The 21258-nt window shown below is 47.1% G+C and overlaps 2 protein-coding genes across 2 annotated transcripts in view; both read right to left on the minus strand.

Annotated features, from left to right (window-relative positions):
* The window catches only part of Clcn7 (chloride voltage-gated channel 7), a 28013-nt gene extending 27114 nt beyond the window's left edge, over window positions 1-899 (minus strand). Inside the window, exon 1 of the mRNA XM_006971666.4 lies at window positions 666-899. Within this exon, the coding sequence (XP_006971728.1) occupies window positions 666-803 (138 nt within the window). The 5' untranslated portion in view covers window positions 804-899. The remainder of the gene's footprint in view (window positions 1-665) is intronic.
* Window positions 900-12224: 11325 nt separating this feature from the next.
* Window positions 12225-20835, minus strand: Ptx4 (pentraxin 4). The gene is made up of 3 exons (XM_042283424.2): window positions 20261-20835; window positions 15610-16264; window positions 12225-14182 (listed from the first exon to the last, which is right to left on the minus strand). The coding sequence occupies exons 1-3, from the start codon at window positions 20465-20467 to the stop codon at window positions 13542-13544; spliced, it is 1503 nt and encodes a 500-aa protein (XP_042139358.1). The 5' UTR covers window positions 20468-20835; the 3' UTR covers window positions 12225-13541.
* Window positions 20836-21258: the final 423 nt, after the last annotated feature.

A 21258-nucleotide genomic window follows, 5' to 3' on the forward strand; every position in this document is an offset into this window, starting at 1 on the left:
GCTGCACATTCTCAATTCAAATTCAATTAGGTAGTAAGAGAAAATGAGGGGAAATACTTGTCAATGCAATTATGCCCCAAATGTCTGGAATTACTCCTGTGAAAGGGAGATCGACACTTTCACTGAAATCGCAAGTCTGCCATTTAAACGGTGAAAACTGTCCGGCGTGTAGTCCAGGCCTTCCAAGTTCTTGAGAAAATGGAGCAGGATCATGAATTCGTGGCCAGCCTGTCAGTGAGACCCTGTCCTGAAACGCCAAGGGCTGGGAAGCAGATCAGAGGTCGTAAGCTTGCTTTGCCTACTATGTGTAAACCCTGGGCTAGACCCTCACCACGAAGAGTAAAATTAAAAAAAAAAAAAAAAAGCATTTAAAAAGGTTAAAATCCTAGGATCTCCTGCTGAAGGGCTAATGGCAGTTAATGACTGCTAAAGGACAGGGTATCATTTTCTCCAATGGTGTACCCCACTGGGACTGGATGGGAAGAAGGGGTTCAAAGGGAAAGAACGGAAGAGGGTAATGGATGCGAAACTGTCAAAAACAAGTCTTCCGGGATTCACAAAAAATAACAGAGGAGAAAGCTAGGGCCTCCTCCCTGGGCCCCTCCGGCGCACTGAGGACAGGGGCAGCGAACCCAGCGGCCACATCTCCGGCCCGCGGGCCTCACCTGGCGCGCGGCCGGCCCAGCCCCGTTCAGCAGCGGCGTCTCCTCGTCGGGCTGCCCGGTCCTTCGAAGCAGCGGCGCCGTCTCCTCATCATCGCGGTCTCGGCCGGACCAAGACACCTTCTTAGAGACGTTGGCCATGGCCCAGTGAGGACCAAACTCAACTAGAACAGCCGGCCGACCGGCAGCGTTCCCGTGACGCGAGCCCGGGACTCACGTGATCTGCCACCGGCGCCCACGTGACCGACTATGGTGGCCAGAGAGGTCGGCGAGCGCAGGGTCTCCTGGGAGTTGTGGTTCTCTGATCCTTGCAGCCCTGGCTAGAACCCTCAAGAGCGCTATCAGTTGTCTTTACTGAAGTCAGTGACCCAGACTCTGAAGAACTAGCTTGAGACTAGCGTGAGATGCACGCTCAGTCCTTGAAGAGAAGATAATGTGGGGGAAAAAAGAAACTAGCTTTAAGGGTTCTGGTATCGACCCTCTTAAACAAGTTGGCTTTACGTGTCTCCTGTGCTCCGCGCCTAGAAGGACCGTCTCATTGCTGTAATTCCTGCAATAGGCTTTGAGACCCTGACATTCCAGACAAGGAAAGGCCAAGGTTCCGTCGTCCTCCGAAGAGACTAAGACAGTGCATGCGTGTGGCGTTGACCTGCCAAAGGTTGCTTTAGGCAATAGGATTTTAGCAAGGTTAAATTTGGCGTCAGAGTTCTATCAACAAAAGTTGTTCTTAAGAGATATATCCTGAGAGTGGACTGGAGAGATGGCTCAGTGGTTAAGAGCACTGACTGCTCTTCCAGAGGTCCTGAATTCGATTCCCAGCAACCACATGGTGGCTCACAACCACCTGTAATGAGATCTGGCGCCCTCTTCTGGCCTGCAGGGACACATGCAGACAGAACACTGTATACATAATAAATAAAATCTTGAGAGAGAGAGAGAGAGAGAGAGAGAGAGAGAGAGAGAGAGAGAGAGAGAGAGAGAGAGAGAGAGAGAGAGAGAGAGAGAGATCCTGAAATACATAGGGGCGAGAATTGGGATTTGATGCTGCAACTTTAGGAACTTGAAACTAACAGTAATCAGCATGGTGGCACTCTGCAGAGAAGGAAGGAAAATGGTGCAATGTTCACTTTTCAGTGAAAGAACCAAGCAGACGCCATAACAGGCTGTCAGTCTTCTCTCAGGGATCAGGCCTCAATTTCACTTTCCTGAGACTTGAGCATGCAGTTTCTGGGAGGGCCATGAACAGAAGACATAGTCCTTGCAGTAGATCCCTTTCTGCACGTACTCTGACCACTCAAGATTCACCAGTTGTTTACTGTCTGGGACCCCTCACCAACTTAGAGCTACATACATGGGTCAATGTGAACATGAGAGGCCAGCCAACCTCCATGGCAGCTCAAAGACAAAGCCTGGGACTTGTCCAGGCCTGCCCCCAAAATGATAACTGTCACCCCCCAACCAGTAAATTCAAAGGTTACATATCCTCACCCAATCATATGATGCCAGGGCTTGTACCACCCTGCTTTTGGTTTTTCTCTTTAAAAACCCCTCACTCTGAGAGCTCAGGGCTATCCTCCTCCACCCGCTGTGTCGAGTGTTAGACACAGACCAAGCCTGGGCTTGCTTGTTATCAATAAACCTCTGTGTGTTTTGCATTAGGTATCAGCTCTGTGGTGGTCTTGCTCGGGGGTCTCCTGATGTGGGCACAACATCAGCAGCATCATGGCAGTTGGCTTTACAAAAGATGCTAGAAGCGGGCAAGGAAGAAAGTGTCCACTTAATGAAGGAAATAGGGATAATGTGAAAGCTACATTTAACAGAGAGATGCTGGAGTGGGCTGGAGAGAGAGCTCAGCAGTTAAGAGCACTGACTGCTCCAGCACCCACATGGCAGTTGACAACTGTTGTAATGTAACTCCAGGACCCAACATCCTCACACAGACATGCATACAGGCATAACACCAATGCAATCAAAACAAAAATAAGTAGCAATTATTTTTAAAAATATTGGAAAGGCTGGTGTTAGCGTGGGCAACATAGGAAGATCTTATAAAAATAATTAAAATACAATTCAGACGTTCTTTTTGCTTTTTCATTTGGGTTTTGTTCGACCAGGTTTCTGTGTATCCCTGGCTGTCCTAGAACTTGCTCTGTAGACCAGGCTGGCCTCGAACTCAGAGATCTGCCTGCCTCTGCCTCCCAAGTGCTGGGATTAAAGTCATGCCACCCCCCCACCCAGCCAATTCAAGCTTTCTCTCCTCTTCTCTCTCTCTCTCTCTCTCTCTCTCTCTCTCTCTCTCTCTCTCTCTCTCTCTCTCTCTCTCCCCCTCTCCCTCTCTCTGTTATTTTTATCCCTTAAAATTGTCTATTGTTTTCTTTGACATCTGCATGAAATATTTAAATATTTTCAGAGATTCTACATCCACTATGTGACACCATCCTCCTTCATGTAAATTGTAGCATTTTATGAAGAGGGCGTTTCTATTTTACAATTTATTTTTGTGGTGCCCATGTCATGAAACCCCAAATAAAGACCACCACAGAGCCGATACCCAATGCAAAACACACAGAGGTTTATTGATAACAAGCAAGCCCAGGCTTGGTCTGTGTCTAACACTCCGACTAAGCAGGTAGAGGAGGATGGCCCTGAGCTCTCAGAATGAGGGGTTTTTAAAGGGAAAAACCAAAAGTAGGGTGGTACAAGCCCTGGCATCATATGATTGGGTGAGGATATGTAACTTTTGAATTTACTGGTTGGAGGGTTTACAGTTATCATTTTGGGGTAAGCTTGGACAAGTCCCAGGCTTTGTCTTTGAGCTGCCATGGAGGCTGGCTGGCCTCTCACGTTCACATTGACCCATGCATGTAGCTCTAAGTTGGTGAGGGGTCCCAGACAGTAAACAACTGGTGAATCTTGAGTGGTCACAGTACGTGCAGAAAGGGATCTACTGCAAGGACTATGTCTTCTGTTCTTGGCTCTCCCAGAAACTGCTTGCTCAAGTCTCAGAAAACTGAAATTGAAGCCTGATCTCTGAGAGAAGACTGACAGCCTGTTATGGCGTCTGCTTGGTCTTTTCAATTCTACTTTATTGCATTGGTGATTTACCTCCATGTATGTCTGTGTGAGGGTCTCAGATCACTTGGAATTGGAGCCAGATGGTTCTGAGCTGCCATATGGGCTCTGGGAATTGAACCCAGATCCTCTAGAAAAGCAGCTGGTGCGCTTAACTCCTGAGCCATCCCTCTAGCCCTGATTCAGACTTTCAATGGAGAAAAAAAATCATGTATCAGAAAGTTAACAAGGAGTCTAGGATATATGTGTATATATACATATATATTATCTTGAAACTTTTTTTTAGGTTTGAAAATTTCCAAATCAAGACCATTTTAAGTTTTCCTTAACTTCTAAGGGTGAGAGGATTACAGGAAACCTCCTTCCTTTCATATAATTAAAAGTAAAACCAAAACTAAACACAGAATAAGAGGAAGGAAGTCAAATGAGGTTCTGAATTTTCCCTGTGATTATCCTGTGTGTGTGTATAATACCAAAAACAAAATTCCTTCCAAAAAGGTGTATTTTTCTCATTGATGCACCTTAGCTTTGTCATTTTGCAGGATGGTGACAAAGATATTATGACTCTCTTGTGTATTGCTGGGCACTGAGGTTGGGAAATGAAGCTGGCTTGTCTAAGGGCATTGGGATTCAATGGGACTTGAACTTAGATCTGTTTACTTTCAAAACTATGATCAGAAGCCGGGCTGTGTTGGCGCATGCTTTTAATCCCAGCACTTGGGAGGCAGAGGTAGGTGGATCTCTGTGAGTTCGAGGCCAGCCTGGTCTACAGAGTGAGATCCAGGACAGCTGTAACACAGAGAAACCCTGTCTCAAAAACAAAACAAAACAAAAAAAAAGCAAAGAACTTTGATCACGATTTCTTTGAAATTAGGACAGACAGCAAGCCCCATGGAGTTCAGAGACAAGACATCCCCTCTTCTCTAGCTCTTCAGGGTTAGGGACCATAATTCAGTCATTCATTTATTCCTTTCTTTTTTCCCAAGACAGGGTTTCTCTGTATCACCCTGGCTGTCCTGGAACTCAATCTGTAGATCAGGCTGGCTGGCTTTGAACCCAGAGATCCACTTGCCTCTGCCTCCTGAGTTCTGGGATTAGAGGTGTGCGCCACCGATGCCTGGCTTCATTATTCTTGACACAGAGTAAAAGTACAAGTTGTCAGTTGAACTGAATGCACACACAGGCTTGGGTCTTGCTGGATGATAAGGTCTGGAGAAAGAAAAGACAGGCAGAGAACTAAGCAGAGCAGAGGCGTGGGGCGTAGCAGGGCATTTGGAAGGATAAGAAAATAAAGTCCTAGGGTAAAGGGTCATGCCAGAGAGGGTAGACAAGGTTGTAGATGTAATTCTAAACGGTCTTATTAAATAAGAAACAGAGAGCCAAATAAAGAGTTAAAAGAGCCGGGTGGTGGTGGCGCACGCCTTTAATCCCAGCACTTGGGAGGCAGAAGCAGGTGGATCTCTGTGAGTTCGAGGCCAGCCTGGGCTACAGAGTGAGTTTCAGGAAAGGCGCAAAGCTACACAGAGAAACCCTGTCTCAAAAAAAAAAAAAAAAAAGAGTTAAAAGCCCAGAGATCGAGCAGTAGCCAAGAGCTAAGACCATCTTATCTTACCACTCGCTACTGTCCTTCCCCTGAGAGAGAGAGACCTTCTTCCTGTGTCCTGTCTTTTTTATTGTCCTTCTGTTCTGCCTTCTCATTGGCTGTAAACCCAACCACATGACTTCCTCGTCACTGCCTGTCTATATAGACCTCCAATTCTCTATGGTTGGTACTGAGATTAAAGGCATGTGTCACCATGCTGGCTGTGTCCTTGAACACACAGAGATTCTGCCTGCCATGTGATCAGATCAAGAGCGTGTGATACCACTACCAGATTTCTGCTTAATGGCTTGCTCTTAGCTCTAATCCCCAGGCAACTTTATTAACATACAAATGAAATCACATTTCAGCACAAATAAAATATCACCATACAAGGTGATAGAATTCTCACAGCTCCTGGCAGACCAGGGCCTTCAACTTATTTGTTCTCTTTTTATTGACCTTTTTGTGTACTATGGATTAAACTCAGGACCTTACACAGGACAGGTCCATCATGGAGCCCCACCCTATCCTTGTAAGAAGAGAAATGGACAGGGAGGATGAGTTGAGTATGGGAGAACCAAGGCTTCTTGTTTGGACTGACCCCTTCCAGGACCAGGGTTGTAACAACGTCATGGATGTAGTGAAGAGTAAGACTACTGGCATCATGAAGAGTGGGGTTCAAGGTTCAAAATGTGCAGGTGACTTTTGCTGACACCACTGGGAGGCTGAGTCATACAGACATGTTTGGACTGTCTGGTTCCCAAACTCAACAGACTTCCCATGACTGCCTGTCCCAGATCCCTACCTGTCCGTGGGGTCCTGCCATCCTGCCCCCAGCACTGCTAATTGACCCCAGCGAAAGCCTTCCGCCTGCCTGGACTGACTTTTAGCCCCACAGTGTCTCCTGGATGAAGCAGCCCACTGTGCATGTCTGCTGAAGTCCTGAGATCGGCAGCGACTCTGGGGTAGCTTGGCTCCGCTAGGTCGTTTCTAATACCTGAAAGCTGGCAAGTAGCAAAGAAGGGATGTTTGAGGCAGAGGGGCTCTTGGCTGTCTGTGCTTGAGACCAGAAGCTCAGGTCCTTGGGGAAGCAGAAGGCAGTGGATGATTCAAGGTCACAGCATGAGGCATCCGCAGGGAGTTTCCAGTTCTAACACACTTCCGAACTGTGACTCAGGAGCAGGTGGCCCAGGAGCCTGGCTTCAGCACCACACCAGGTGGCTCTTCTGATATGAGACAGAATTTCTTAATTTTTCCTTTTAACAACATGCTTGGGTTTAGAGAAGGAGAGAGTCATGCCCCAACTCCAAAGCCAGCTTTGATTATAATTGAGTCAGGACTACAACTTTTCTAGAAGTAAAGAGATATTGATGGTTAGGCAGTGAGATTTACCCTGTAGAGAATATTGGTACCAATAGGTCTGATTATTCTTGTAAATTTGGATGCTCATAAAGCAGGAAAGGTAAGATATAATCAGGAGATTTAAGTAAAGTGGTTCAAAGCCCTGTACAAAAGTCAGAATTGTGTGCCATTCTTATGGTACTAATGGACTTGACAGAACCTTTCAATATAGTTACTGACTCTCAATATGCAGAGAGAGTTGTTTTGCATATCAAAACTGCTGAATTTGTTCCTGATAAAACAGAATTAACTTCACTATTTATACAATACAGGAAATTATCAGAAATAGGGATCATCCTATATATACAACACGCATCAGATCCCATACGATCTAGCACAAGGTAATGATGAGATTGGTCAGTTATTAATAGGAAGTATGCTGGAGGCCTCAGAATTTAATAAGAAACACCATGTCAATAGCAAAGGTTTAAAACCTCACTTAGCAACAAGCTGAAGAAATTGTAAAAAATTGTCCTACTTGCTCCTTCTATAACCAAACTCCATTGCCTGCGGGTAGTAATCCTAAAGGTATACAAAGAAATGAAATCTGGCAGATGGAATGTGTTTCCTCACTTTGCTGTTCAAGGGCCTCAGCTTCTCTCCACCCACTGAACCGTTCTAACCAGGGACCATATTCCAATACTGTTGTAACTAAACCTTTCCAGTCTTTTGGAGTAATTCTGTTCTGCATGGACCATGTATTCAACATCTGCCTCACGTCATATGAATGCACGCCATAGGAAACTATTGCTTCCTTAAATCTCCTTAAATATAACCTTCCTATAGGATCCCATTTAACTTCTGTATGGCTTTTGGGGATACCTGTCTTCTGGTGGTCTTTGTTGAATCACATATGGATAAGTCAAGGTTGTTTTTTTTTAATAACCTTGGGCTGCTCCTCTCTCATTCCATAAGGTAATGGAGAGAGGTTGGTTCTCCTCTGAATTCTTCTGTCTGTGTCTGAACGCTTTTATTATCAGTTTTAATAAATTTTCTAAGGCTTGTAATTTATCAATAGTGGCCTTTTCCAGGATTTGTATATTTTTACTCAGCTGTTCTAACACTCGCATATTATCAGTCACCTTTTAACTCTCTTCATCTGTAAATATTTCTAAAGCTTTTATCTTGTCAGACAAGATTGTATTATTCTCCTTAGTAACTATTTGTAAGGCGTGAATCTTTTGAATAGTAGGTTTTTTTTCTAAGTTTTGCATATTATCAGTCGATTTCTCATATTTGGCACAGATATCAAACCATTTTTTAAGGATAAGATATGAATTGCCAGACTGATAATGATTATGACCGAAACTGTATCAATCCCAGCTAAGTTTTTTTAAATCTCTTCAGTTAGTTTTTCTAGCATCCCGTCCATAGTAGCACTGAACAGGGTCCTAATTCCCTGCATTGTGATATTCCCAATCATTGACCTGGGAAAGGTTTTTAAGACTGTCCTTTCCCCTTATTCTTTTACCTTTTTTTTTTTTAATTAATTAATTCAATAGTCGAGTTCACCGTTTAAAAGTTGTCAAGTGACCACAGTTGCGATCCTCGGAGATTGTTGTAGATGTAGTGACAATATTTGACCAGGAGGTGCAGTAGCAGCAAGGCAGCTCGGGCTCTGCACGCCTGAACCACCCCAGACTCTGCTCCAGCACTTGTGCCCCGAGAGCAAAGTTGGTTTGAAAGAGAGGCTGTACGCTGCGCTTAATTTATGCTAGCGCTTGCCTGCGCCGAGCTTGGTAGGGTAGCGGCGCACAGCGCAAATGCGCAAGGCAGCGGGAACATGCCTTAGGGGCTACGCATGCCGCCTGGGAAAGCAGCGCCTGTGCGCGTCAAGCGGGATAGATTTGGGAGGGTAGCTGGTGGCCGCAAGCGCCTAGACCTCCGAGCAGGTGGGGACGTGCGTGCCCGGGGAGCTCCTGGACCCGGGGCGTTTTCAGCTCAGTTCCCGGAGAGCGCCTGGTGGGATGCGCCGCCGGGGCCAAAGCCGGTAAGCGCCGGGTCCCCTTTTGTCTGAACAAAAAGCCGGGTTGGGCTGGACCCGCAGTTCAATGCACCGAGGTTTAGCGGCCCGGGTGTTTCCTCTGGCTAACATGGCAGGTAGCTAGGACTAAGCGACCTCCTTAGCGAACCCTCAGCAGCCAATAGAGCACTCAGTGGGCTGAGCCTAGATGGAAGGGAGGAAACTGTGGGGCGGGGAGCAGACTTTGCAGCTCTAGGTTCTGGGACAGGAGGGGCGGGAATTAAAAAAAAAAAGGGGGGTAGCGTGGGAAGTGTGCCACAGCAGCAGTGGAGGCTGAGAGCGGAGGCCACGTGGGCATTTGCACCAGGTGAGGCCACTTGTTAAGAGCAATCCACCCCCGTCAACGGAAGAATGGATGAAAAAAATGTGGTACATCTAGACAATGGAGTACTACTCAGCAGAGAAAAACAATGAAAGCATGAAATTTGCAGGCAAATGGATGGAACTAGAAAAAATCATCCTGAGTGAGGTAACCCAAACCCAGAAAGACAGTCATGGTATGTACTCACTCATAAGTGGATTCTAGATATAAAATAAAGAACAATCAGACCACAACCCATAGAACCATGGAGGCTATATATATAGCATGGAGGTCCCTAGGACTACTGTGGCTTATAATAAATTTCGGTTTTACTCAATTACTGAAAAAAAAAATAGCCAAACGAATGGAAACACATGAACTATGAACCAAAGGCTGAGGGGCCCCCAGCTGGATCAGGCCCTCTGAATAGGTGAGACAGTTGATTGGCTTGATCTGTTTGGGAGGTCCAGGCAGTGGGACCAAGTCCTGTGCACATTGCATGAGTTGGCTGTTTGAAACCTGGGGCTTGTGCAGGGAAGCTTGGCTCAGTCTGGGAGGAGGGGACTGGACCTGCCTGGACTGAGTCTATCAGGTTGATCTCAGTCCTCGGGGGAGGCTTTGCCCTGGAGGAGGTGGGAATGGGGGCTGGGCTGGGGGAAGGGGAGGAGGTGGGAGGGGGGAGAACAGGGGAACCCGTGGCTGATATGTAGAACTGAATGATATTGTAAAATAAAATAAAAGGAAAAAAATAAAAATAAAAAAAGAGCAATCCGGGGCTGGAGAGATGGCTCAGAGGTTAAGAGCACTGCTTGCTCTTCCAAGGGTCCTGAGTTCAATTCCCAGCAACCACATGGTGGCTCACAACCATCTGTAATGAGATCTGGTGCCCTCTTCTGGCCTGCAGGGATATGTGCAGACAGAATACTGTATACATTCTAAAAAAAGAGCAATCCACGTGAGTCTGTTTAATGGGTAATTGGGATTTATTAAGATATAAATTGGACCAAGTAAACAGCTGAAGTCTTCCTCTGCTCGGCCTTGAGAGACTGCACCTGTCCGATCACGCCCAGAAGAGAGCGTGACCCCTTCCTCTTTTCTTTTAAGAGGTCATATGCACTGGCAAGAAGCACCGCCTCTTTCGGGCTGGATAGCCAAAGGTCATGGATGAAGCAAATATCACTACAAGAGGATGCTAGAGAGATGGCTCAGTGGTCAAGAGAATCTTTTAGAGGGCTGGAGTTTTCTTCCCAGCACCTACAAGAGTTAGCTCATAAACTATTTTAACTCCAGCCCCAAAGGGGCTCTGGCCTCTGTGGGCACACACATCATGCACGCACATAGATCCACATAGATAGACATATATACATGATTCAAAATAAAATAAATCTTTTCTTTTTAAAGAGGGGAAGGGGATGCATTCTGAGGACCAGACCAGTCCCCAGGCTCAGTGGGCTTCTCTTGTGTCCCTCTATTTTTCCTGGATATACCAATGGACTCTGATTTTAAGATCTTGATTTGGAGCCGGGCGGTGGTGGCGCACGCCTTTAATTCCAGCACTGGGGAGGCAGAGCCAGGCCGATCTTTGTGAGTTCGAGGCCAGCTTGGTCTACAAAGTGAGTTCCAGGAAAGGCACAAAACTACATAGAGAAACCCTGTCTCAAAAAACCAAAAAAACAAAAACAAAACAAAAATCTTGATTGGGGGTTCTCCAGTGTCATAAAGGTAATTTTTCAAAAGCACACCAAACCTGAAAGTAAAAGTGCCTGTTTAATTGTCAAAGTGTGTTTTTTTTAAAAGGTGTATTTTTATTTTACGTGTGTGAGTGCCTGCATGCATGTATATGCATCTCATGTGTGCTGGTGTCCACAGAAGTCATAGAAAGGCATTGGAACCCCCCGGAACTGGAGTTACAGATGGTTGTGTGCTGCTGTGATGTTGTGGGAATTCGATCTGTCTAGCCAATGGTATTGGGGTGACTAGCCCTATGGTGCCTGGTCTTCTCTGAGTTTGTGACGAGATAAGAACTGAGGAGGAGGGTCATACACGCTCTGTGGGACACGGAAGGTTTCCTGACGCCATGGTGACCTGGAGCTTTCCCCATCCCTCCCTGGCAGACGAAGAGGCAGCGGTCCCGCCTCCCTCTGTATTCGTGAGCATGTTATTCCCATTTAATCCCTTAATAAATTATTGACCAGACTTCCGTGGGATTTCACTTTACCATGATAGCTGGGAACTGAACCCAGGTCTTCTGCAAGAGCAGCAAGTGCTCTTAACTACTGAACCACCTCTCCACCCTGACGTGTTTTGTTTTTATTGTCGTTGTTGCTTTATAATGGCTCCAATTTGGAATCTGAAGAGAAGGTTGTCAAAATAGACAACACCGAGGTTTGCCAAGGATGTTGGGAAGGGGAAACCATCACATGTGGCTGATGGGGATATATACTGGGCAGCAACTTTGGAAAACAGTTTGGAAGTTTCTTTAGGAACCTAGATATGAATTTACCATATGGTCCATTTGATCTTGAGTATTTTCATAGGATAAATAAAAGCATATCTGCTTACTCAATGACATATGTGAGAATGATCATAGTAGCTTTATTTTTATTTATATTTATGCAATCAAAATGTCCACCAGCTGATGAATGGATAAACAATCTGTGGAATATTATTCAGCCACAAAAGGAATGAGACATGGACACATGCCACCACATAAATGAACATGGAAAACACTGAACTGAATGATAAGAACTGGACATATATTTATCTGGACTGTTCAGGACAGTCAAGCCTGCAGGTGGAAAGCAGATTGGGGATGCCAGAGACATAATGTTGGGGGAGGTTGTCAACTGAATGATCTCAAACTAGATTGTTGTGTGCCTCTAATCCTAGCACTCGGAAGGCAGAGGCAGGCAGGTCTCTGTGAGTTCGAGGGCTGTTACACAGAGAAACCTTGTCTTGAAAAACAAACAAACAAAATAAGAAGTAAAAGTAGATTGTGATGGTTGCACAACTCAGCACTTTTTTTTTTTTCTGGTTTTTCGAGACAGGGTTTCTCTGTGTAGCTTTGCGCCTTTCGTGGGACTCACTTGGTAGTCCAGGCTGGCCTCAAACTCACAGAGATCCACCTGGCTCTGCCTCCCGAGTGCTGGGATTAAAGGCGTGCGCCACCACCGCCTGGCACAACTCAGCACTTTTATTAAAACCTTTAAAAAATTTTAAGAGGGCATATATTAGCCAGACGCAGGTGGTACACACCTTTAATCCCAGCACTCAGGAGGCAGAGGCAGGTGGATCTATGTGAATTCAAGACCAGCCTGGTCTTCAAAGTGGGATCCAGGGCAGCCAGGATTGTTACATAGAAAAACCCTGTCTTGAAAAACAAAAAACAAACAGCAACAAAAAGGTACATATTATTATATGAAAATTATGCCTCAGAAATTATGTTTTAAAGCATTACTACTTTAATGGTAGTTCTGGAAGCTTCATCAGCTACCACAGGGAAACAGAACAAGAACGACCAGCTGACCTACAGGGAATGGCCAGGGTGCCTGGGAAAGGGCAGAGAGAACAGAATGTTAAGCCTTTTTCAGGAGAGGGTGTTGGAACATCCATGTCTGCAGGAAAGCAAGTCTTTAAGGACTTCCTGTGTGGTTTCAAGAAGGTCCCCAGGAACTGGCCTCTCATCTGCCTGACAGCTTCTCATGCATACAAAGGTGATAGAACAGTGTGCTACAAATGAAGTGACAACGACCTCGAAGGTGCAGCCTCTAAAAATGTCACCGTGAAAGCCCGGTGTCTCAGCACTCAAGAGGCTGGAGGATCATGAATTCAAGCTATATAGTGAGACTATATCTAGACTATATAGTGAGACTATATCTAGACTATATAGTGAGACTATATCTAGACTATATAGTGAGACTATATCTAGACTATATAGTGAGAAACTGTCAAACAAAAAGGAGGGGAGGGAGGGAGGGAGAGAGGGAGGGAGGGGGGAAGGGGAGGGGAGGGAAGGGAGGGAGGGAGGGAGGAAGGGGAGGGGAGGGGAGGGAAGGGAGGAAGGGAAGGAAGGAAGGAGGGAGGGAGGGAGGGAAGGAGGGAAGGAAGGGAGGAAGGAAGAAAGGAGGGGGGGAGGGAAGGGAAGGAAGGAAGGAAGGGGGATTGGTGACTCACATCTGGCACTCTGCAGGCAGACTGCTATGAGTTTGAGGCCAGCCTGGGATGCAGAGTAAGTTCTAGGCCAATAAAGACCCCAGAGTGAAACCCTGTCTCAGAAAACAATAAACAAACAAAACTGCAAAACCACAACCAAACAAAAGAATTCCACAATAGTAAGTTGCAGTCTGGGGCCCCCTCTTTCTCCATTACACATTTTCCATACAGGGGGTGCCTACCTCAGAGCACAGGTGCACAGCCCCGCAGTGACGGCAGGGGAGTGGCTTGGAATGTGTTGGCCTCTTTTTGCTGGCCTTGACTGTGATGCAGCCCGTGTGTGGCAGCCTATGGACACTGCTCCAGGCAGGTACACTTGGCCCTCTGCACAAATCCCCCCACCGACGAGGCATTGGTCAGCGTCAGAATGGCACCTGCTGGGGGCTCTTTCCCTGTGGCAAGGTTTGCAACTTCTCTGGGGACAAGTGCCCGGTCCCAGATGGCCAAGCCAGATATGCTCCCTACAAAGGCCTCAGAGCTGTCAAACCCACCCCCCATAGTGTCTTGTTCCTGGCCCAACACGAGGGACCCTCCAGGAGGGATCTCATAGCCCTCTCTGAAGCGGGAGCCGGTGGCTACTATCCTTCGGTCTATATGGAGCCAGTACTTGCCCTCTGTGGATGTCCAGATGATACAAATGTGGTGCCACTGACCGTCCAGGAGTGGGTGCAGGGACAGTTCCCTGAAGACCGGGTCACCGATCACAAAGTGGATGGAGCCGGGGACCAGGGAGTCTCGGCCATGCAGTACTAGCTTGTTGTCATTGTCTTTGGTGGCGTAGGAAAGGAGGGTGCCCAGGTGGCTGGAGGCCGTACGAACCCAACTGCAGAAGGACAGAGCTCGTAGGGGCACGAGGAAGCCGGGGCTCAGAAAGATCACGTTTTCACTGGAGGCGTTGGGGAAAGTTAGTACGGGTCCCGAGCTGCAAACTGGAAACAGGGAAGAGCGTCATCCTCGAGCACGAGGCAGTTCAGATGCATCCTGCTGCGGGCCTGCTCCTCGCTCTCACCTGCATCACCCAGGGGCTTTGGAGTGCTTGCCTCCCGCCCTCTCCTCTGTCCTCGCAATCTGAACGCTTCTGCTCCACAGGAAGGACTGAGAGCTAACTTCTCAGGGAGCGGATGGATCCCCTCTGTGTGACTCAGCTGTCTGTCTAGGAAGCCCCTCACAAGCAAGGGAGCCTCTGAGCTGCCTGTGGCTGCTGTAACTCTGCTACAAGGTGATTGACTTAAGCCAGCCCTCTCTAGGAGGTCATAAACCTGAGCCTTGGTCTCACAGGGTTCAAGACACAGCTTCCTCCAGAGGCTCAGAGGAGCTTCCTCCTCCTGTTTGGAACTGGTAGGAGCCCTGCAGGCCTTGGTTCCTGGCTGTGCCTCAGTTCCACGGTCCATCCTCCTAAGCGCTGCCTCTGTCCTCAAGTGTCCTCCAACTCCGACTCTCCTGCCTTTCTCTCTAGCTTCTGGTGACTACTATCAGCCAGATAATCTAGGGCGATTCTGTAGGAAATGAATCATGATGGTCCGTTTTCAGTGTGAGGTGCCTTTAGAACGCACCTATGAATCACAGAGAAGCCGGCAGCCCCGGCCCCTCTCTTCCATCTGGCACCTGGTACCTGCTTGCCTGGGCACTTTTTAGTCTATCTTAAATTGAGAAAGAAGGGCGGTGGTGGCGCACGCCTTTAATCCCAGCACTTGGGAGGCAGAGGCAGGCAGATCTCTGTGAGTTCGAGGCCAGCCTGGGCTACCAAGTGAGTTCCAGGAAAGGCGCAAAGCTACACAGAGAAACCCTGTCTCAAAAAAAAAACCAAAAAAAAAAAAAAAAAAAAAAAAAAAAAATTGAGAAAGAAGTCTTCTGTGGGACCGAGCCCAGTCTCAGGAAAGTGGAGAGCCCAGCAGGATTGGGGTGGGGACTATCTGTCTGAGACAAGTAGAAAAGATTGTCCCTCTCTGAAGAACTCCATCAATGAGAATCCAGGAAATGTGGTCAGGAAAATAAAACTCACCAGCCAGTTCTGCCCTTTGGGCTCCTTCCTGCACAACCACAAACTAAACTATTTCACTTTGGCTACTCCGAGACCCCGTGTTCTTATTTTGGAGCAAGGGTCATTGTTTCACACAGTTCCTCATCTTGAGGCTCCTGATGCAATCACTTCAACAGAGGCCCTTCGGCCACGTGACCTGACCTGCTGAGGACCTGCAAGCAATAAGGTTGGCCAGTCCCTCTTCTGGTGTTGGGTATATGGCCCTTGGGGGGAAAGCTTTTTGTGGTGACAGGGGTGGGGAGTGACATTATAACCTCAGGTATTGCTAGGGAAACCTGGAATTGGATAGGGAGGTGACGGGCTTGTGGCACTTACTTCTTTCTGGTCCTTGGTGGGTCCTTGGTAGGGCTGCTTGATGGCTGCTTGGGGCTTGGAACTCCTGTGTCTTCTGGACATGGACAGTGAAGTCCTGGGGGGAACTCCTGTGTTGGAGTGAAAGCCTGGATGCCTGGCTGTTTCTCCCCAGTTGCAAGGAGCCTGGGCCTCTCTGAGCAAGCTGAGCGGGGGTGGGGGCTGTAGTCAGCCCCAGAGCCTCAGTACCAGGGGGGGCCCTCTGCATCTGTCCCTCCAGAGTAGCAAGCCTGGCATCCTGGCTGTAGACTTGCTGTGTTAAGTTTGCCAGTGCATCCTGCAGGGCCCGAATGCTCAGGGCCAGGCTTGCAGTAGCCTCCCTCTGTGCCTGTTGCTCCCTTTCCTCCTCCACCCACTGCCTGCTCTTTGTGCTCAGGGAGAGGTTCAAGGCTTGAAGCTTGGCATCCACCTTCCGGCTCCTGCGCTGGCTCTTCCTCAACGAAGCTTTTAGGTGGGCCACATCCTCTTGTATGGCGGCTTGAGACTGGTTCACTGCTAGAGCTAAGGCCTGGCTCTCTTCCACCAGACTCTGGAAGCGGGCATCCACATTGTAGTGCACGTTATAGTTGTTGGCAATGTCCTGCAGGTGTGTTAAGGTCACCTGTTGGAATCTCTGAAACTGTAAAGAGAACACAGCTATCATGGGACTGGCATGATGCCATCCTAAGTATACTTCAGAAACCCCTATTCTGCATCAAGCCTCTGGGTGGCACTGTACATAGATTGACCAATTTGATCCTCGTCACCATGCTAGGACATATGGGGGGATTATCATAACTAGTCCCAAAGGGCCAGGTACAAAGGGGGTGACTGTCCTGAGGTGCCACAGCCGCTTGGTGTAAGATGTGGGCTCCAGGCTCATGGCCCTGGCTGTGGTCCTTCCCAACTCTGACACTCTGGAAGACCACAGTCAGTCATCTCACTGCTGTGGTCCTCAAGGCTACCTCTGTGATCAGAGGGGACTGAAGATGAGCTGTTTGTATGAGTGCATTTAAAAATATTTTAGTTTGCCGGGCGGTGGTGGAGCACGCCTTTAATCCCAGCACTTGGGAGGCAGAGGCAGGCGGATCTCTGTGAGTTTGAGGCCAGCCTGGGCTACCAAGTGAGTTCCAGGAAAGGCGCAAAGCTACACAGAGAAACCCTGTCTCAAAAAAAAAAACAAAAAAAAATTTTTTTTTTAGTTCTAGGCCAGCCTCATCTACAGGGCAAGTTCCAGAACAGCCAGGGCTACACAGAGAAACTCTGTCATGAAAAACAAAATCACCCCCCAAAATTTTATATTTATTTGTTTACTTTGATGTGTATGAGTGTTTTGCCTGCATGTATGTATGTGTACTTTGTGTGTATTCAGTATCTTCGGAGGCCCCAGGATGATTGTGGGTAATTGTGAGCCATCATGCGGGTGCTGAGAATGAACCTGGGTCCTGAGCAAATAGCTAGTGCTGTTAATTGCTGAGCTATCTCTCTAGCTCCAAGCACATTATTTATTTATTTATTTATTTATTTATTTATTTATTTATTTATTTATTCATTCATTCATTCATTCATGGTTTTTACAGTTCTGGGAACTGAATCTAGGATTTTGTTCATTCTAGGCAAGACAGCATTCTGCCATTGAGCAGCCTTAGCCTTTTCAGGTTTTTGTTTTGTTTTTCTTTTTTTGTTTTTTTTTTTTCATTTTTATTTATTATTTATTTTTCTATTATCGGCTTGATACAGTATACAATTTCCCCCCTCCCGAATGCCATTTATTGAAGGAGGGAGGAGGTCTTAAATACAGCACAATGGGAGAACCCCGGAGGGCAGAAGTTCACTACTGATGTTTTATAATTTTGCATCTAAGCTGTTAATGCCCATTATGCAGGATACACAGACAAGGAACTTCCCTTAAGCATTCAGGAGGGTGCAGCCCGGCAGGAAATTAGCATAGGGAGGATATCAAGGTCAAGGTCAGCAAGCAAGGTAACAATTACCCAAAACGGGGGCCAGGATCCTACAAGTCCCCTTTTACTAATAAATGAGCTTCTGACTTAGGTTGCGTGGGATGTCAGCAGGTCACCTTACCCATCATGGAGACGCCTGCCCAGGCCACACAGGCACTCTGTCTTAGGTTGTGAGTGCCCCCCAAGGTATTACCCATCTCTGAATACTTATTATCATACAGGCTCAATCATGTGTGAGCTGCAGAGTTAACTGCTGCCAAAGATCTCAAAGTGGTGCCGGGTTTGCAATCTGTGTGTTCAATACAGAAAAGAGGTCCTATCTCACCCATAGCCAGTAGGCTAAAGGCATTTGAGCCATTCCCTTCCTTTTTTTTTTTTTTTTTTTTTTTTTTTTCCGAGACAGGGTTTCTCTGTGTAGTTTTGCGCCTTTCCTAGAACTCGCTTTGTAGCCGAGGCTGGCCTCGAACTCACAGAGATCCTCCTGCCTCTGCTTCCTGAGGGCTGGGATTAAAGGCGTGTGCCACCACCACCCGGCCATTCCCTTCCTTAATGAGCCTTACTACAAATTGGAGTCCTTGTAAGATGGTATCCCAAAAGCAAATGGAACCTGAGTTTATAAATTTATAATTTTCAAAGCCAATTGAAATGTATATAACTATTTGTGAGACCAAAATGAGCCATCTTAGAAATAAGACCAAAATGCTTTCACCCTAAAATTAAGGCCTAAGATTTCTCCTTTTGGGGATAGGCCATTAGTTACTGAAACTAGTCAGTTCAGATTCCAGAAACCAGGAAGTGTAGAAGTTCACAGTCACAAGATAGTCACGAGGTAATGCCTGCCAGACTATGGAATGTCCTCTCCCTGGTTTCCAGGGTAACTAACCACAGAAATGCCCCCACCTGAGGGCAGCCAATGAGAAATGGTGGCGGGCAACCACTCCCTTAGAAGTAATTTCTAGAAGTCCCTAGAAGTGAGCCAATCAGAATTGTATCCATACTAGCACCCCTAAATGATGTAACCTTGTGACTTTTCCCTTTAAAACTGAGCTTGCAGACAGGTGGGCGCTTCCTCCAGCCTCCACTGCGTTGGATGTATTGGACGAAGTCCCTGCCTAGGCTTGTATTGCTTTTGGATATCCAGAATTAAACCTTGCTTTTGCAATTCGGCATGCTCATCTTTGGTGGTCTCTCTGGGGGTCACGATCTGGGCACAACACTATTGAATTAAATTTATCATGTCCAATAGAATGAAAGATTAACTAACTGTGGTAGCTACTTTTGTTGCCAGGGTCTCCACTGTGCTAGCTGTAGTAAGCAATTATGAAGTGGTAATCCCAGAAATAGTAGCAGCGGTGGCCGCCACTGCTATAACAGCAACAATGGCAGCAGCAATGTCAAATTCTTTTCTGGAGCATGTGGGAATCCACTGGCATGGATACAACTCCAGGAACATGAACCGCCAAGGCCCATTTTTCTTGTTCCCAGCATGACTTAAGCTGGCAGCTCTGCAAAAGAACAACTAAGAACCATAAAGAAAAAACAGGCAGCTCACAAGGAGCATAACTAATGGTCTTATAATGGCTACATTCAGGCTCATGAATTTTAAGGTATCTTCAAAGGGGAGGGGTGCTAAATGAATTTTAGGAGGCCAATAAATGTTGCACAGAGCCACTCCTGAAAAGTAGGTACTGCACCAGCTTGAAGAGGGTTGTGAAAATGAAAAGGCTTAGCTGGCATGCTACTGTTAACAAATGGAGGTCAGTGACCTTCAGGGTTATCCTTAATCTCCAAGGTGTCTGGGTGACACGTTCTCAAACATAGTTGAAAAAGCAGTTAACATACATTACCTTCTGGAGAATCCAAAAGCATGGCTACAGTTCCTAGGCTTATGTTAATGCTTGCCAAAGCTGGCCATATTGGGCTCTCTCAATCTCCATTTTTTGTTTTGTTTTTCAAGACAGGGGTTCTCTGTGTAGCCCTGGCTGTCCTGGAAGTCTCTTTGTAGACCAGACTGGCCTCTAACTCGTAGAGATCTGCCTGCCTCTGCCTCCTGAATGCTGGGATTAAAGGCATGTGACACCACACCCAACTCCTTTTCAGGTTTTTTGCTTGTTACTTTTGAAACAGAGTCTCACTCAGTAGCCCAAGCTGGCCTTGAACTCACTATGTCACTCAGGCTAGCCTCAATCTCACAGAAGATCTTACTCAGATCTTCTGAGCACTGGGATTATGGGTAACTACCACGCCTGGCTTTAGCGGGATCAGTATAGGAAGTGCTTGGGCTGGGGTACTGTCTACAGACCCCAAGTGGGACCCTTGGGCAAGGGCATATGTTCTGCTTTGAGGAAGACCAGTGCTCTCACAGCTCCCACACCTATGGACACTGTCCTGTCCTGTTGCTACCCAGGCCTCTCTGCCTGTGCTCTTTGGGCCTCCTAGAGACTGCTTTAAGTCTCCTGCATCTTCCCACACACACTGTCTAGTTGGACTTTAGAGCCGAGCGTAGCAAATGCTTGCCTGGTTTCCCAAACCAGGTGAGACTCTTGTCAGCTTCCAGCAAGGATAGCCAACCAGTCGCTGTGTCCAGTGAACACAGACAGCAGCTCCCTCTGTAACATCCATTACCTGCTGCTGGCTTTATCCAACCTATTTCCCATGCCTGTTTCACCTACCTGCTCTTCTAGTCGACGGAGCCTCTCAAAAAATGGTTTTCTTTGCCTAGCTGGGTCAGCTTCCTGCGACAGAGTCCCACGTGCACATATGGACCCAAAAATGAGGAGAAAAGACAGCGTCTTCTTCTTCTTCAAGCAGCCCATGCTGGGAGACACAGACACAGGAGCTGAGGCTGGTCCCTGAGTCTGTCTCATACAGCTCACCATCTGAATGGTTTTCCTCTTTCTGTCCTGGCCGAGTGTCAGGTTCTTCCTGCCATCTTAATGAAAGGCATCTGCCTCCAGTCCAATGGGCTCTGAGAACCCAAGGTTCCCAGGGAAACAAGCTTCAAACAGGCACAAACAGTTTCTCTGGGAAGTTGTTCTGGTGGATGTGCTCGGGGCAGACAGGCTGATAATGGCTCTACCAGGAGCACCTACACTAGAGTTTCCACCAAGAACTCAAAGCTGGACAGGGTTGAGTGTGACCAGGAAGCTCTCAAGGCCAGGTCTGTTCTGGTGCCCAGCATCCCAGCCACACACAGCCAAGTCCTGTGCGTTCCCTTCTCATTCCCTTGGAAAAGAAACCCCTCTTGGTAATGTGACTTTAACTTAGGTTTTTCTTCTAGAATGGGATAACTTAAAATTAGCTATTGTTTTTCTTTCCAGGGAAAGGGTCTTGCTGTGTAGTTCATGCTGGTCTTGAACTCCTGGGTTAAGGGATCCCCTGCAGCCTCAGCTAGGACTACAGGTATGTGATCACACACACACACACACACACACACACACACACACACACACACCACAAATTGCACATATTTTGCATGAATGTGGTGTTTCAATAAATGTATTATGTAGTGTTGAAATCAAGTAAACATACCTGATTTTTCCTGACTGGCTTTTGGTTACAGGCTGTGCAGGGGGATTAATGATGCCCATGAGAAGATATACCCAAGTTCTGACCCCTGTGAATACAGCCTTATGGGGAAAAGTGGCTAGGCATATCTTCAGATGGGGTT

Source organism: Peromyscus maniculatus, chromosome 8 (genome assembly GCF_049852395.1).
Source record: "Peromyscus maniculatus bairdii isolate BWxNUB_F1_BW_parent chromosome 8, HU_Pman_BW_mat_3.1, whole genome shotgun sequence".
Taxonomy (NCBI): domain Eukaryota; kingdom Metazoa; phylum Chordata; class Mammalia; order Rodentia; family Cricetidae; genus Peromyscus; species Peromyscus maniculatus.

Coding starts and splice junctions, on each gene's coding strand:
- Ptx4 (XM_042283424.2), bottom strand. CDS start 20,467: ATGGTGAGCTGTATGAGACAGACTCAGGGACCAGCCTCAGCTCCTGTG. Junction 16,265..20,260: donor TCCGTCGACTAGAAGAGCAG/GTAGGTGAAACA, acceptor TTCTCTTTACAG/TTTCAGAGATTCCAACAGGT. Junction 14,183..15,609: donor CCACCAAGGACCAGAAAGAA/GTAAGTGCCACA, acceptor CCCTGTTTCCAG/TTTGCAGCTCGGGACCCGTA.